General features: G+C 34.9%; 1 protein-coding gene across 1 annotated transcript in view; it reads left to right on the forward strand.

Annotated features, from left to right (window-relative positions):
- LOC108522809 (leucine-rich repeat-containing protein 9-like) overlaps window positions 1-13,361 on the forward strand; it is a gene marked incomplete at its 3' end in the record, with an annotated part of 57,265 nt that overhangs the window by 11,866 nt on the left and 32,038 nt on the right. Inside the window, 2 exon segments of the mRNA XM_017863241.1 lie at window positions 5,606-5,788; window positions 11,513-11,668. Coding sequence (XP_017718730.1) covers window positions 5,606-5,788; window positions 11,513-11,668 — 339 coding nt within the window.

Below are 13,361 nucleotides of genomic sequence, written 5' to 3' on the forward strand. Positions count from 1 at the left end.
CCTACTATAGATCTGTTCTCCACACAGAAGCCTGATGGCACCTTTAAAAATCTGTCAGATAAAAATCACCCTTCTGCTTAAAACCTTCCCTTGGCTTCTCATCTCTTTCAGAGTAGAAGATATTTCTTATAATGGGCCATAAGACCAGCTAATCTAGCCACCCCACCACCCCCAACCTGTCGCTTTGACTATAGCATCTACCACTCTCTCCTTTGTTTGTCCAGTTTCAGCCACACTAGTCTGAATATACCTAGCACACAGTAATCTTAGGGCCTTTGCACTTGCTGGAATTTTCTTTCCTCATACACCTGCATGGCTCGTTTATTTCAGGTTTTTGTCAAAATATTATGTTCTAAGTGACACCTTTCCTTCCCAATTTAAGTGTAATAGGAAAACCCTCACAATGCTCCCCAACCTGCAGCACTCGCTATCACTTTGCCACTGTTTTATTTTTCCTCTTGGCACATCCCTTACTAGAATACCAGCTCTCTGAGTACAGGAACTTTGCCTGTTCTCTTCATTGCTATATACACAATCCTTAACATAGTGTTGGACATGTAGTAAATCTCAATAAACATTTGTCAAGAACATGAAAGAAAGAGAAACCACCAAATAAAGGGACTTAATATTTATCACATATAATGCTGGCTAAAGGTGACATTTATAATTTTGACAGTGTAAGACTGAAGGTGCATATTCAAACACATCCTCTAGAAAATATTGAAGAAAGATAGGTAAATTTACTATAGAAATAACTTTGAGTTCATAAATATTAAAGTAGGCATTATTCTACTCAGGCAAAATATAAAATACCAAAAGCTATAGAATGAGGCAGATTAAGTCCCTTAAAAAGATATGTAAACAAAATTGTATTAGTCAAATTCAAGAGGAAATATTTGATAAGAACTTTGAAGTGTCAACAGAATTTGAACAAGCATTGGTGGGAGGATCTTCTGGGTAGTAGGGCGTGGGAGGGGAAAACAATAAGTACAAACACAGGGAAGTGAGAAATCAAGGGGTATATTTGAATAACACCAGCATTGTCATTTGACTGGAATATAGAGTATATATAGCAATACTGGAAGTTAACACTAGAAAGGTCAATTGGGTCTCGAATATAGACTGTATTTTATAGACAACAGAGAGCTGTAAAATTTTTGAGCAAGAAAGTGATATGATCAGAAATGTTCTTTAGGGATAGTGATCTGGAGTTAATGTTTATTGACTTGGAACAGCTAGAAGAAGAAAACCCAGTCAGGAGATTATAGGAATAATCTAAATGAGAGACTGTGAGACTACGAATTGGAGTGTTAAGAGAAAAAAGAAGAAAAGAGGAAGAAGAGAAGGAGGAGGAAAGACGAGGAAGAAATAGACGCAAGAGACATTATGGTTGTTGAATTTGCAGAATTTCACAGCTAGTAGAATGTGAAGAGCTAGAGAGTCCAAAATGAATCTGTGATTACAGTTCTTAGCAAGCTCAAAAAATAGACATATCAGAAAAATAATGGCTAGTTTTGTGGGGGTGAGGGGAAGGGAATGTGTCTAGTTCTGCATATGTTGAGTTTAGAGTACCAGTGGGGCCATCCAGGTGAAGATCTGCACACACAACACTGAGAAATGGGTAAAGAGCAGTCAATACCTTACAATCTTGGCATAACAAGCAAGAGTGTGAAGCGATGCTTAGAGCCATGGCAAATTGTCTCTACCAACATTGAGGCCATCAGATAGGGGATCAGATTAAACACGTGGCAAATAAGCCATGATAGAAACCAGAGACACTCAGAGGGTGGTAACAGTTGTGACAGGGACAGGCAGTAAGATAGATAACAGGATTGTGTGTGTGTGTGTGTGTGCATGCATGCACACACGCACACATGTGTATCTTTCCCCTTCTAGTTCTGCCAGTTTAAGATACTACACTAAATCTTTAAATCATACTTACTATATGGAAATTCTAATTTTCAGCCTGGTAAACACATCATAAAATTAAAACAAACAGACAAAAAAACCTTTGAAATAATTCTTACTTTTAAAAGAGCTCTTTTAAATCAATTAGAGACAAATAATCTAAGATACCCAGTAGAATAAAGGATAAGTGAGCAGATAATTCATAGAATTGAACTCCACATGACTAGTAGATTCATAAAATAATTTTCAATCCTACTAAGAATGAATAAAATGAAAATAAAACGTGATATAAGGCTGGACATGGTGGCTCACGCCTGTTATCCTGTCACTTTGGGAGGCCAAGGCAGGCGGATCACTTGAGGTCAAGAGTTTGAGACCAGCCTGGGAAACATGGTGAAACCTTGTTTCTACTAAAAATCAAAAAAAAAAAAAAAAAAAAAAAAAAAAAAAAATCCAGGTGTGGTGGTGGGTGCCTGTAATCCCAGTTACTCAGGAGGCTGAAGCAGGAGAATCTCTTGAACCTGGGAGGCGGAGGTTGCAGTGAGCTGAGATTGCACCATTGCACTACAGCCTCAGTAAAGGAGCGAGACTAGGTTTCAAAAAAAAAAAGAAGATATAATTGTAATTGATAATATTTTATATAGTCAACATTTGATAAACATGATACTCTGTGTTAGAAAGATTAGGATAAGATGGGCATTTATATGACATTGGTAATCATTTAAAATGATAGAACTTTTCTAGAAAGCATTTAGATAATGTGTACCAAGTCCTTTAAACAGGCTTCTATCCTTTAACCTATCAATTCCTCTTTTAGGAATCTATTCCAAGAAAATAATGTGAAATGTGGATAAAGCTTTTATACTTAAAATAGGCTAAAATTCCAGAAGAGATCAGAGAGAGCTATGAACGTTAAATTCAGAGTGCTGTGGGAACATATAAAAGGGAGACCTAGCCTTGTTTGGGATATCAGGACAAGACATCCTTGAGGAGCTAATGTTGCAGCTAATGATATCAGATGTGAGTAGGAGTTGCCCAGGCAAAGACCCTTCCAGGCAAAAGTTAAAAAGCATGTGTGAAGGCTCAAGGTGGTTGAAAGGGGTATGGCAGATTCTACGAACTAGAAATCTTCTGTGACTGGAACACAGCAAGGGAAGCAATTATGACATAAGGCTGAAGAAGATAAGTGCAGGATTCTGGGAAAATAAGGCATTGCCCTGCCAAGAAACTATAGGGAAGTTTATCTTACCTGGCTAGCCATGGCACCCTTGTGGTGGTTATAATCTGTGGCTGCACAGGCAGAAAAACCTCTCAGGTCTAGCTCTGCCTCACACTAGAGGCAGCATAATACAGTGGAACATGAAGTTTAGGTGAAATAACAATGTAAAGTACCCGAATAGTGACCAGCACATAGTAAGGACTCAACAGATCCATTGTTCTTATTATTTTATTACCATTACTTTAATTACATTGACCTGCTGTATTTCAGTATCTTTATTTTAAAAATGGTGATAACAGGATTATTATAAAAATTCATTATGTGTCATAATATTTAAAAGGCTTTTATGGCATTATGACTGTCATAAAACATTGAACCTGATTTACAGGAGCTTTTACTATCTTCATATTAGAAATTTTCCTGGAACACTATTATCTTAGATTTTTATCCTATAACCTTTCTTCCTACCCTAAGAAGATAACTATCCTATCCTATCCTGATTGAATAAATTCTGTGCCCACCTTCCAACCATACCAGGCACCAGAGCACTAATTTTCAGTGAGATTTTGTGCCTTCGTGGACTCCAGTGTCACCTGAATTTGGCATGTAGTTGGGGGATTTCTGTGTAGGAATTCAGAGTTTATACCCACCATCTACCAGCTCATTTATACCCACCATCTACCATGGTCAAATGAAACATAGCAACCCAGTAATCAAAGGCTGCCAAATGGTTTACCTTCTTGCCCCTGCAGAATTTGACCAAATAATTCTCTGCACAGCTCTGTCCATAATTTTTCCTTTTAGAGCAACTCTGCTTAGTCCTCCTCCCCACATAGGCTCAGCCCAAGCCTCAGGTCAGACCAGTGAGCCACATTCTCACTTGTCCAGAGAGAGTTTGGAAATATATTAACCACCTCAACCTGTATTACTCTTGTTTCCAGCAACCTGACTTCACTATTCTCTTTTCCATTCCTTTTTTACTGTAACTTTAGAACTAATGCTTCCTGGTTCTTCCTTTGGATTTCCCTTAACTCTGATTCTGATTTTTCTAGCTAGCATTGCATCCTTTCAAGTTTGACCCCACCACAGTAGCCTCCTACCTCAGGCACCATCCTGGTAATAAGAAAGTATGAGGATATCCTCGAAGTTGGTTGAAAGTAATCAATTTACTTTACATATTTATTTAGTGCCTGCTGTGTTCTGAGTGCTGAGTGTTGGGAATACAATGTTAAACAAGACACAAACCGTGTTCTCCACAAGTTTATTGCAGGGTTAGCAAACGTTTTCTGTAACGACAACAAAAAAAAGCCAAATAGAAAGTATTTCAGGCTCCGTGGGCCACATGTGGCCTCTACTGCATATTCTTCTTTTTTTTTCAATACTTAAAAATGTAAATAACATTCTTTGTTTGTAGATTGGGGGCCAAAGCCCATATAGACCCTTGGCTTATAGATAGCAATTGGCAATAGGGTATGATAAAGTCCATACCAAAACTAAGCTCAGTGGCTAAAAGAGGTCTTAGGAGGAACATCTATCCCAACATTGGAGGATGAAACAAGGCTCCCAGGGAATATGACACTGGGTTGGGCCCTGACAGATTAAAAGGTGAAATTGGGGTGAAGTTCAGGCCACCTAAAAGGGAGCAGCATGAGTAAAGGTCTAAGGACAAGATAGGGCTTGGTACATTCCAAAACTTCAACTGGTTCAATATGACTAAATCATAAAATATTAGGGTTTAAACAGGAAGAGGCAGGATGGAAGAGTTAATCAAGAGCCAGATGACAAATAAAGGAAAGTATAAATAATGACTTAAACATCAGGAAAAAATATGTTAAGGAGAAACATTGGTCTGAGAGTGCATATCAATCCTTCCTCATCCATAGGTTGTGAGAGAACTGAGGCCCTCAAGGAAGGTTAGACTTTAGTTGACCATAATAGGTAAAACAGGTACTTAATGGAAAAAACAAAACAAAAAAAAACCAAAAATCAGGAATTCCATGATGATTGTTTGTAATGAACAGGGGCTCCCGTAGCCTTTAATGAGTAGAGCAGATCTGGAAGCAGGGAGGATGAACAGGAGTGTTTCTAGGTGATAAGTATAGGAAATAGGGGTGAAGAAAGCAGAGACCTACAGGTATCCTGGGGGCAATTAGCAAGAGGGGCTGTGTAGGGGAGGCGACATATTAATGAACAAATGTGCTCACATCACTGGCTTCAATGTTCCAGCTGGAATACATGATTTAGTAAATATTTAAAAGGCATAGTGGTATAGCGTGTTGTTTAATTATTGTTGCTATTTTCTTTGGGAATTTAGCTTGTTTTTCAATAGAGAGAAACATTTTAGGCATCTAAATCACTGTAATGTATTTATGCACATAATTAGAATGCATTAGAGTATGGCTGATCTTAAGTGTTCAAATACTGCCTTTAGAAATGACAGTCACAATTAATTGAACATTATCTTTGCTGGTGTTTTAGGAGCTCACGAACTTAACCAGGCTGCCTTGCTTAAAGGATTTATGTCTGAATGATCCTCAATATAAAACCAATCCAGTTTGTCTTCTGTGTAATTATTCCACACATGTATTATATCATTTGCCTTGCCTTCAAAGATTTGACACATTGGATGTGTCAGCAAAGCAAATCAAGGAACTGGCAGATGTAAGTACATCCCTAATCAGGCATCTGTGATTTCTGTTTTATTAGTTAGTTTATTAGTTAGGCTTCTTTCTGGCCATGTCCACATATGGTAGGTAGGATTATCAGTTCAGTTCTTGTTGCCAAGTCTACTTTTGCCCTAGTTAACTGGATATTACACATAAAAGTATATAAATAATATTAATACTAGAATCTTAATTTTGATGACAGTACTGGAAGGTGAAATAATGAAGTAATATTGCTTCTAATCTATATAAAACAAGAAGGAAATTGAAAAAAATAAGTGTCAAAAATAATTAGACTAGTGCCATATATATATAAATTAAAGCTTAAATAACAGAAATGTAACAACCACTTCTCCTTTGGAATATTACATATCAAAATCAAAAAATATCTGTGGTTTATGGTAGTCAACCAAGGATTAGGTAGATTTTAATCTAATTAAAGATGGTTTGTGATTATCTGAAAGTTTAAGTAGCTGAGGACATCAGGGGAAGAGAAGTAACAGATGAAGACAGGAGTAGTGGAGGCCAGATTATGTGAGACTGTAGACTGTTGTAAGGACTTTGGTCTTTATTTTGAGTGAGATGGGATCCACTGGAAAATTCTGATCAGAGGAGGGACTAAGATGACTTATGGTTTAAAGGGATCCTTTTGAATAATGTATTAAGAATAGACAATTAGAGGGGGAAAGTTGAAAGCAGAGAGACCAGTTAGGAGATTATTCCAGTAACTTAGATGAGCAATGTGGATAGTTCAATGCATGGTGTTCACAGAGAAAGTGGTAAGAAGTCAGATTCTGGTAGCAGTTACAAGATGGAACCTATCTGGGTTTACTGATGGATTGGATAAGTACAGAGGAAAGAAGTAGAGAATAATTCCAAGATATTGGCTGGAGCAATTCAAAGAGTAAGTTGCTATTTGACAACATGAGGAAGAGTATGGGAGGAGTAGGGGAGGAGTAGGTTTAGGAGGAAAAATCATTATTTTAGAATCATGATAATTTTAGGCATGTAAAGTTTGAACAATTTTTTGAATATCCTAAGGGGACATGCTCAGTAAGTAGTTGGATATCCATATGAGTCTACTATGTGGGAGAGTTCCCCAGATTGGGGGTATAAATTAAAATATGAGAATTGAAAGCAGAAAGTTGGTACTTAAAGCTGTGGACAGGATGAGTCACCAAGGGAATGGTGTGGAAGAGAAAGTGTGTCACTTGGGTGCTAAATGTTGGGTAGATGAAAAGGAACCTACAGAGGAGACTGAAAAGGAGAACTAAGAGAGGCAGGTTCTTCTGACATTCTGACTGAGATTCTCATACATTTGGTTCAGTCTTGTAAATGTCAGGAGTAGCATAAATAACAAAAAAAGGAATTGTTAGACAGTTTCTAACATCTTAAATTAAGTAATTATATTTCATTTTCTTATTGTAAAATATTTACCCTCCCTTTACCTTTTAAGGCACAAATAAGATATATACTATAGTCCAACTTTAGATTCAGACCAAAATGATTTTCAAATTCAAAGTATTTTTAATTTATGGATTGGTATAGATTTCTAAAATGCTTTTTTCCTTACTATGCATAAGAAGACAAGTTGTGGCAGTTCTTTGTGATGAACTCTTGAACAGAGTGCTATTGATTCTTCAGATTTTCACCTATGACTGTGAACTAGTTTGTGTAAACTACAAGTGGCAGGAAAAGTCAGAACCTACCAGGAGGACCACCAAAGAGCTAGTGTGAGACAGAGGGAAGAACATATGGGTTCAAATGCGAAGACTTGGATTCAAGCCCTCAACTGCATGTGCTACTGCTGAAGCTCAGTTTTCTGAACTGAAACAAAGATGATGAAAATAGTATCTGCTTTTCAGCACAGGGTTGTTTGGGGAAACCAATGAGTTAATGTACATAAAAGCCCATTTTAATTGTTAAGTAGTATAAAAATAAGTGCCATGAAACTATAGTTGAATATAATTCTGTTTATGACTTTGAATTCTTTTTTGGCTACCTAAGATGCAAAGGGATCAAATTTTGTCTTAGTACAAATATGCAGCTCAATTTAGCATTATAATTAGTCCAATTTCTTTTTCTTAAAAGTTTGTTTTGACAGGTGTGGAATTCTACCAAAGTCTTTGAAAGTGACTTTGACATTAATTTTGTAAAGTCCAAATACAAAAAGCAAGTTGCATGTGGTCAGCCTACAAAGTTGATTGGCTATAGAGTTAGAGTTTATAAAACAGTCTTCCCTCCTTCCCCAAAATCTTACTATATACTCTCAAACAAAGACAGAAAAAACCCGTTCATTGATAAGTCTTATTTATTGTTATGACATACTAAGTGATTTTGAAAAGTTTAGAAATAATTTTGTTTCTATATGAAGATATAGGTACATTCTTAATAAATTAGAAAAAGTTGAAACTATGGTAAGATTTACTAGACACTAAAGTCATTTTCTGCAGAAGATGGGGCAACTGAGAAGATGGGAAACATAAGTGGGAAGTAGACTTTTCATTGTAGTAAATTCAATTTTTTTGGTTTTTTGAAATGTGAATATATTGCTTATTCAAAAAAATTAAAAATTAAAACTTAGTATGTTTCAATTCTTGTATTTATCCCACCTAGGGGATTCCAAGTTAAATTTAAATTTTAGATAAACAATAAAGATGTTTTGGTATAATTAAATAAGTATAAGTAAATTTAGTATTATGTATATTAAAACATTATTTGTTGTTTATCTGAAATTCACATTTAATTTGGCATCCTGTATTTTATCTGACCAAATTAACTCCATCCCATGTTCTCTTGTTGTGTTATTTTTTTCCTTTTATTTACAATTGATGCATAATAATTCTATATATAATAATCAAATAAGGGTAATTAGCATATTCATCTCCTCAAATATTTATTCTTTCTGTTGTGAACATTCAGAATCCCTTCTTCCAGATTTTTGAAAATATACACATTATAGTTAACCATATTCACCCTGCAGTGCTACAGAACACCAGAATTTATTCTTCCTATCTAGCTATAATTTTCTACCCTTAACCAACCTTTCTCCCCATTCTCTCCTCCCCACTACCTCGCCTACAGCCTCCAATAGCTACAATTCTGCTCTCTACTTCCATGAGCTCAAAAAATGTCTTTAGTTCTCATACATGAGTGATAACATGCAGTCTTTATTTTTCTGTGCCTGACTTATTTCACTTAACATAATGTCCTTCAGGCTCAACCATGTTGCCACAAATGACAGGGTTTCATTCTTTTTTATGGTTAAATAGTATTCCATCATGTGTATACACGGTGTGTGTGTGTAATGTGATATACATATATTACATTTTCTTTATCCATTCACCTATTGATGGCATTTAGGTTAATTCTAAATCTTAACTATTATGAACAGTGCTGCAGTAAACGTGGGGGTGCAAGTATCCCTTGGATACACAGATTTCCTTTGTTTTGGATAAATACCCAGGAGTGAGATTTGCTGAATCCTTTGGAAGTTCTGCTTTTAATTTTTTGAGAAAACTCCATCCTGTTTTTCATAATGGCTGTACTAATTTACATTTCTACTAACAGCATATGAGAGTTCCCTTTCTTGGGCCCAGGCGAGCAGATCACTTGAGGTCAGCAGTTTGCACCAGCCAACATGGTGAAACCCCATCTCTACTAAAAATACAATACACATTAGCTGGGTGTGGTGGCAGGTGCCTCTAATCCCAGCTACTCGGGAGGTTGAGGCAGGAGAATTGCTTGAACCCAGAAGGCAGAGGTTGCAGTGAGCTGATATTGCGCCACTGCACTTCAGCCTGAGCGACAGAGTGAGACTCCATCTCAAAAAAAAAAAAAGAGTTCCCTTTGCTCTGCATCCTCACCAGCATCTCTTTTTTTTTTTTTCTGTCTTTTTGATAATAGCCATTCTAACTGGATGAGATTATATTGTGATTTTTATTTGCATTTCCATGATGGTTAGTTAGTGACGAGCATTTTTTCATATACTTAGTGGCCATTCGTATGATATCTTTTGAGAAATGTCTATGCAGTTCCTTTGCCCACCTTCTGGTTGGATTATTTGTGTGTGTGTGTGTGTGTGTGTGTGTGTGCGCGCGCGTGTTTCATTTGTGTGTGTATGTGTTTATTTTTTTTTGTTTTTTGTTTTGCTGTTGAGTTGTTTGAGTTCCTTGCATATTCTGGATATGAGATCCTTATTGGATGAGTAGTTTGCAAATATTTTCTCCCTTCCATAGTTTGTCTCTTCACTCTATTGATTGTTTCCTTTTGCTGTGCAGAAGCTTTTCAGTTTAATGTAGTACCATTTGTCTATTTGTTTTTGTTGCCCATGCTTTTGAAGTATTAGTCATAAAATCCTTGCCTAGATCAGTGTCCTGAAACATTTTCTCTTTTTTCTTCTAGTAGTTTTATGGTTTCAAGTTTTACATTTAAGTCCATTTTTTGAGTTGATTTTTGTATATGTTGAGAGATAGGGGTCTAGTTTCATTCTTCTGTATGTGGATATCCTATTGTTTTATATTGAAGAATTTATTAGAATAATTTTTAGCTGTAACTGACCCACAGAATTTTGTATTGGATTTCCTATTGTCTCCAAATAGGAAAAAAAAATCAAGAAACACCAATTCCCATTTCTTAAGTTACAATTTTTTCTTTTAACTCAGTTGCACTTCAGAAATTAAGCTTTTCTTTATCAAAGATATTTAATCAGTTTATCATGATCCTAAAACAAATTTTTTTCTTGACTGCTTTGTTATGATTGTCTTATTTTTGGCAGGGGAATTTGGTGATTTCAGTTGCAGTACTTCATAATATGCATGGGGAAAGAGAATTCTTTTGGCCTCTCATCATACTATGTATTTGTTTCTATTCTGCCTTTTATGCCAGAAAATTATATTAGGATCTTGATTATCCACTCCATACTAAATAAATTTCATAAGAAAAGACTGCATCTGTAGAAAATACATGTCTAAGAGTGTAAAAGTCTTCCAACTTATTTGCTTTCATTATTTCAGGTAAACAAAACCATGTCAGATTTTTTATAATGCCTCAAATTTGTTTATGGTCTTCTCAGATAGTTCTTTTTAACTAACATAACTCTCAAGTACCATTTAGCTGGTGCATTTCTTAATTATGGATTTAATCAATTTATCATGATAAATTTATTAATAACTGAATGATGCATTGTTATTAAGGAATGCAAGATAAATGGATTTGATAGACATTTAGTAATTTGCTTAGCCTAATGAACATTCTTTTATAAATTTGAAAAAAATTATATTCCTTAGCCATGCTTTTAAAAAATGAATTGAGTAATGTTATATTTGCTTTTAATTCTTATTAATTTCTTTTATTCCCTGAGTTAATAAAATAGGAATAACGAGTTATATGTTTGCTCTAATTGTACTGCCTCATTACCTGTACTATTTTATACATTACATTTTATCTGTAGTCTCTTTATGTTGTTATCCTGGAAATAAATGTGAATTTGCCTCACACTTTATGCCTCACAAAGAAAATCTTTGGAATTTTATATCTTTTATTAAGTTTAAATATAGAACTCTGTGTAGCCATTGTCACTCCAGCTATCATCTTTATTAGTACCTGAGCATGCAAATCATCTAAATTGTTATATAGAACATACCGTACTTATATAATACCACTAATAATTGCCTATATTTGTTTTAGCTAATTTTTATGTTGTTTTCTTTCTTACTTTTAGACCACAGCAATGAAAAAAATAATGTATTACAATATGCGTATAAAAACTCTTCAGAGGCATCTTAATGAAGACCTTGAAAAACTGAATGATCGAAAATGCAAATTACAAAAGTTGCCAGAAGAACGAATAAAATTATTCAGCTTTGTGAAGAAAACCGTAAGATTTAGTAATGTAAAATTCCAGTGGCCATATCTTAAGAAAACTGTTAGATAAGATAGCAAGCAATATCTTTTAAATTATGTATATAATACACACACCCACACACATGTAATTACTACTGAATTTCAAGTTAAGCTTGCACCAAAAAAGTTTTGATTCCAAGTACTTAACTAAGCTGCATTCTGTGCTTAGAAGTCTGCAATTCAAAAAAGGTGTGGGTTTATTAAATTATGAATTTTGTTTTAAAAACTATATATTTTAACATGAGTTAGAGTGTTACAAAAATTGTTAGACTTATTTCAGCTGTGGTTTTATTAGATGCCTGCAGGCTGTGCTCAAAATTCATTTGCTTGTTTAAGGTGCTAAAAAAAAAAAAAAAAAAACCCTTTACTAATAATATTAAGGTATACAACAAAGTGGGAATTTTAAGTCAAGCTATATTTTAGTAGTTTGTATGCATTTTTATTTAGAATAAATTGGATTTCTTTTACAAAAAGTAGACCCTGAAAAAGTAAGCATTATTTAACTCAAAAGAGAATCTTGTATATATAATAATTCTTGTATTTTTTTCAGTATGAGGAAATAATGGATTATTCAACAAATGGTGTTAGAAAAGTAGTCAAACTATTTGGGAGCTGGAGAGTTGGATCCTTCATTTGCACTTTACCAAATGTAAATACCAGTAGGAAAAAAAGAATTAAATGTAAAAATGAAAACATGAAAACTTGAAGAATAAATATATAGATGTATTTATCTGATCTCAGCCTGCTAAACTAAAGAAATACTAGAAATCACAAAGAAATAAAATGTAGATTTGATTTTTTAAAAACCAGTGAAATGCTTTTGTATTTAAAATCATCATTAATAAATGTAAACAAAAAATGAAACTGAAAAGTGTCTTCAACAAACATGATGGACAGGGTCAATATCTTTAGTATAAAAAGGTGCTCATATGTAAAACAAAATAAAAGGTAAATGTCTAAATAGAAAAATTGAGCAAAGTATGTAAACTAGAATTTTGCAAAAGTAGAAATAAAAATGACTAAGAAGCATTTGAAAGAACTCAATTTGATGATTAATTCAATTTGATGATTAATTTCCAAATGTTAATTTAAGATACCAAGAAACTGTTTTACCTATAAACTGTCAAAGTATGACACATGACAGTACTTAGGCTGGTGAAGACGGATGTGATACACTAGATACCACTTATGGAAGTGTAACTTTGGTCATATGTATAACAGCCTAAAAAAGCTGAGTTTTTGACCCAGTAAATCTACTTCTAGCACTCTATTGTAAATATGTATATGAAAGGATATATATAAAAATATTTATATATATATCATTGCACTATTAATAATTTAAAAATTGGAAACTATCTAAATGTTTAATGAGAAGAGTTATACACTCAAGATAGAATAGCGTGTAGCTATTAATATTAAAAACCAAAGTTTTGGCCAGGCGCGGTGGCTCAAGCCTGTAATCCCAGCACTTTGGGAGGCCGAGACGGGCGGATCATGAGGTCAGGAGATCGAGACCATCCTGGCTAATACGGTGAAACCCCGTCTCTACTAAAAAATACAAAAAACTAGCCGGGCGACGAGGCGGGCGCCTGTAGTCCCAGCTACTCGGGAGGCTGAGACAGGAGAATGGCGTGAACCCGGGAGGCGGAGCTTGCAGTGAGCTGAGA

This window comes from Rhinopithecus bieti, unplaced genomic scaffold, assembly GCF_001698545.2.
Source record: "Rhinopithecus bieti isolate Rb0 unplaced genomic scaffold, ASM169854v2 scaffold_68811, whole genome shotgun sequence".
NCBI classification, from domain to species: Eukaryota; Metazoa; Chordata; class Mammalia; order Primates; family Cercopithecidae; genus Rhinopithecus; species Rhinopithecus bieti.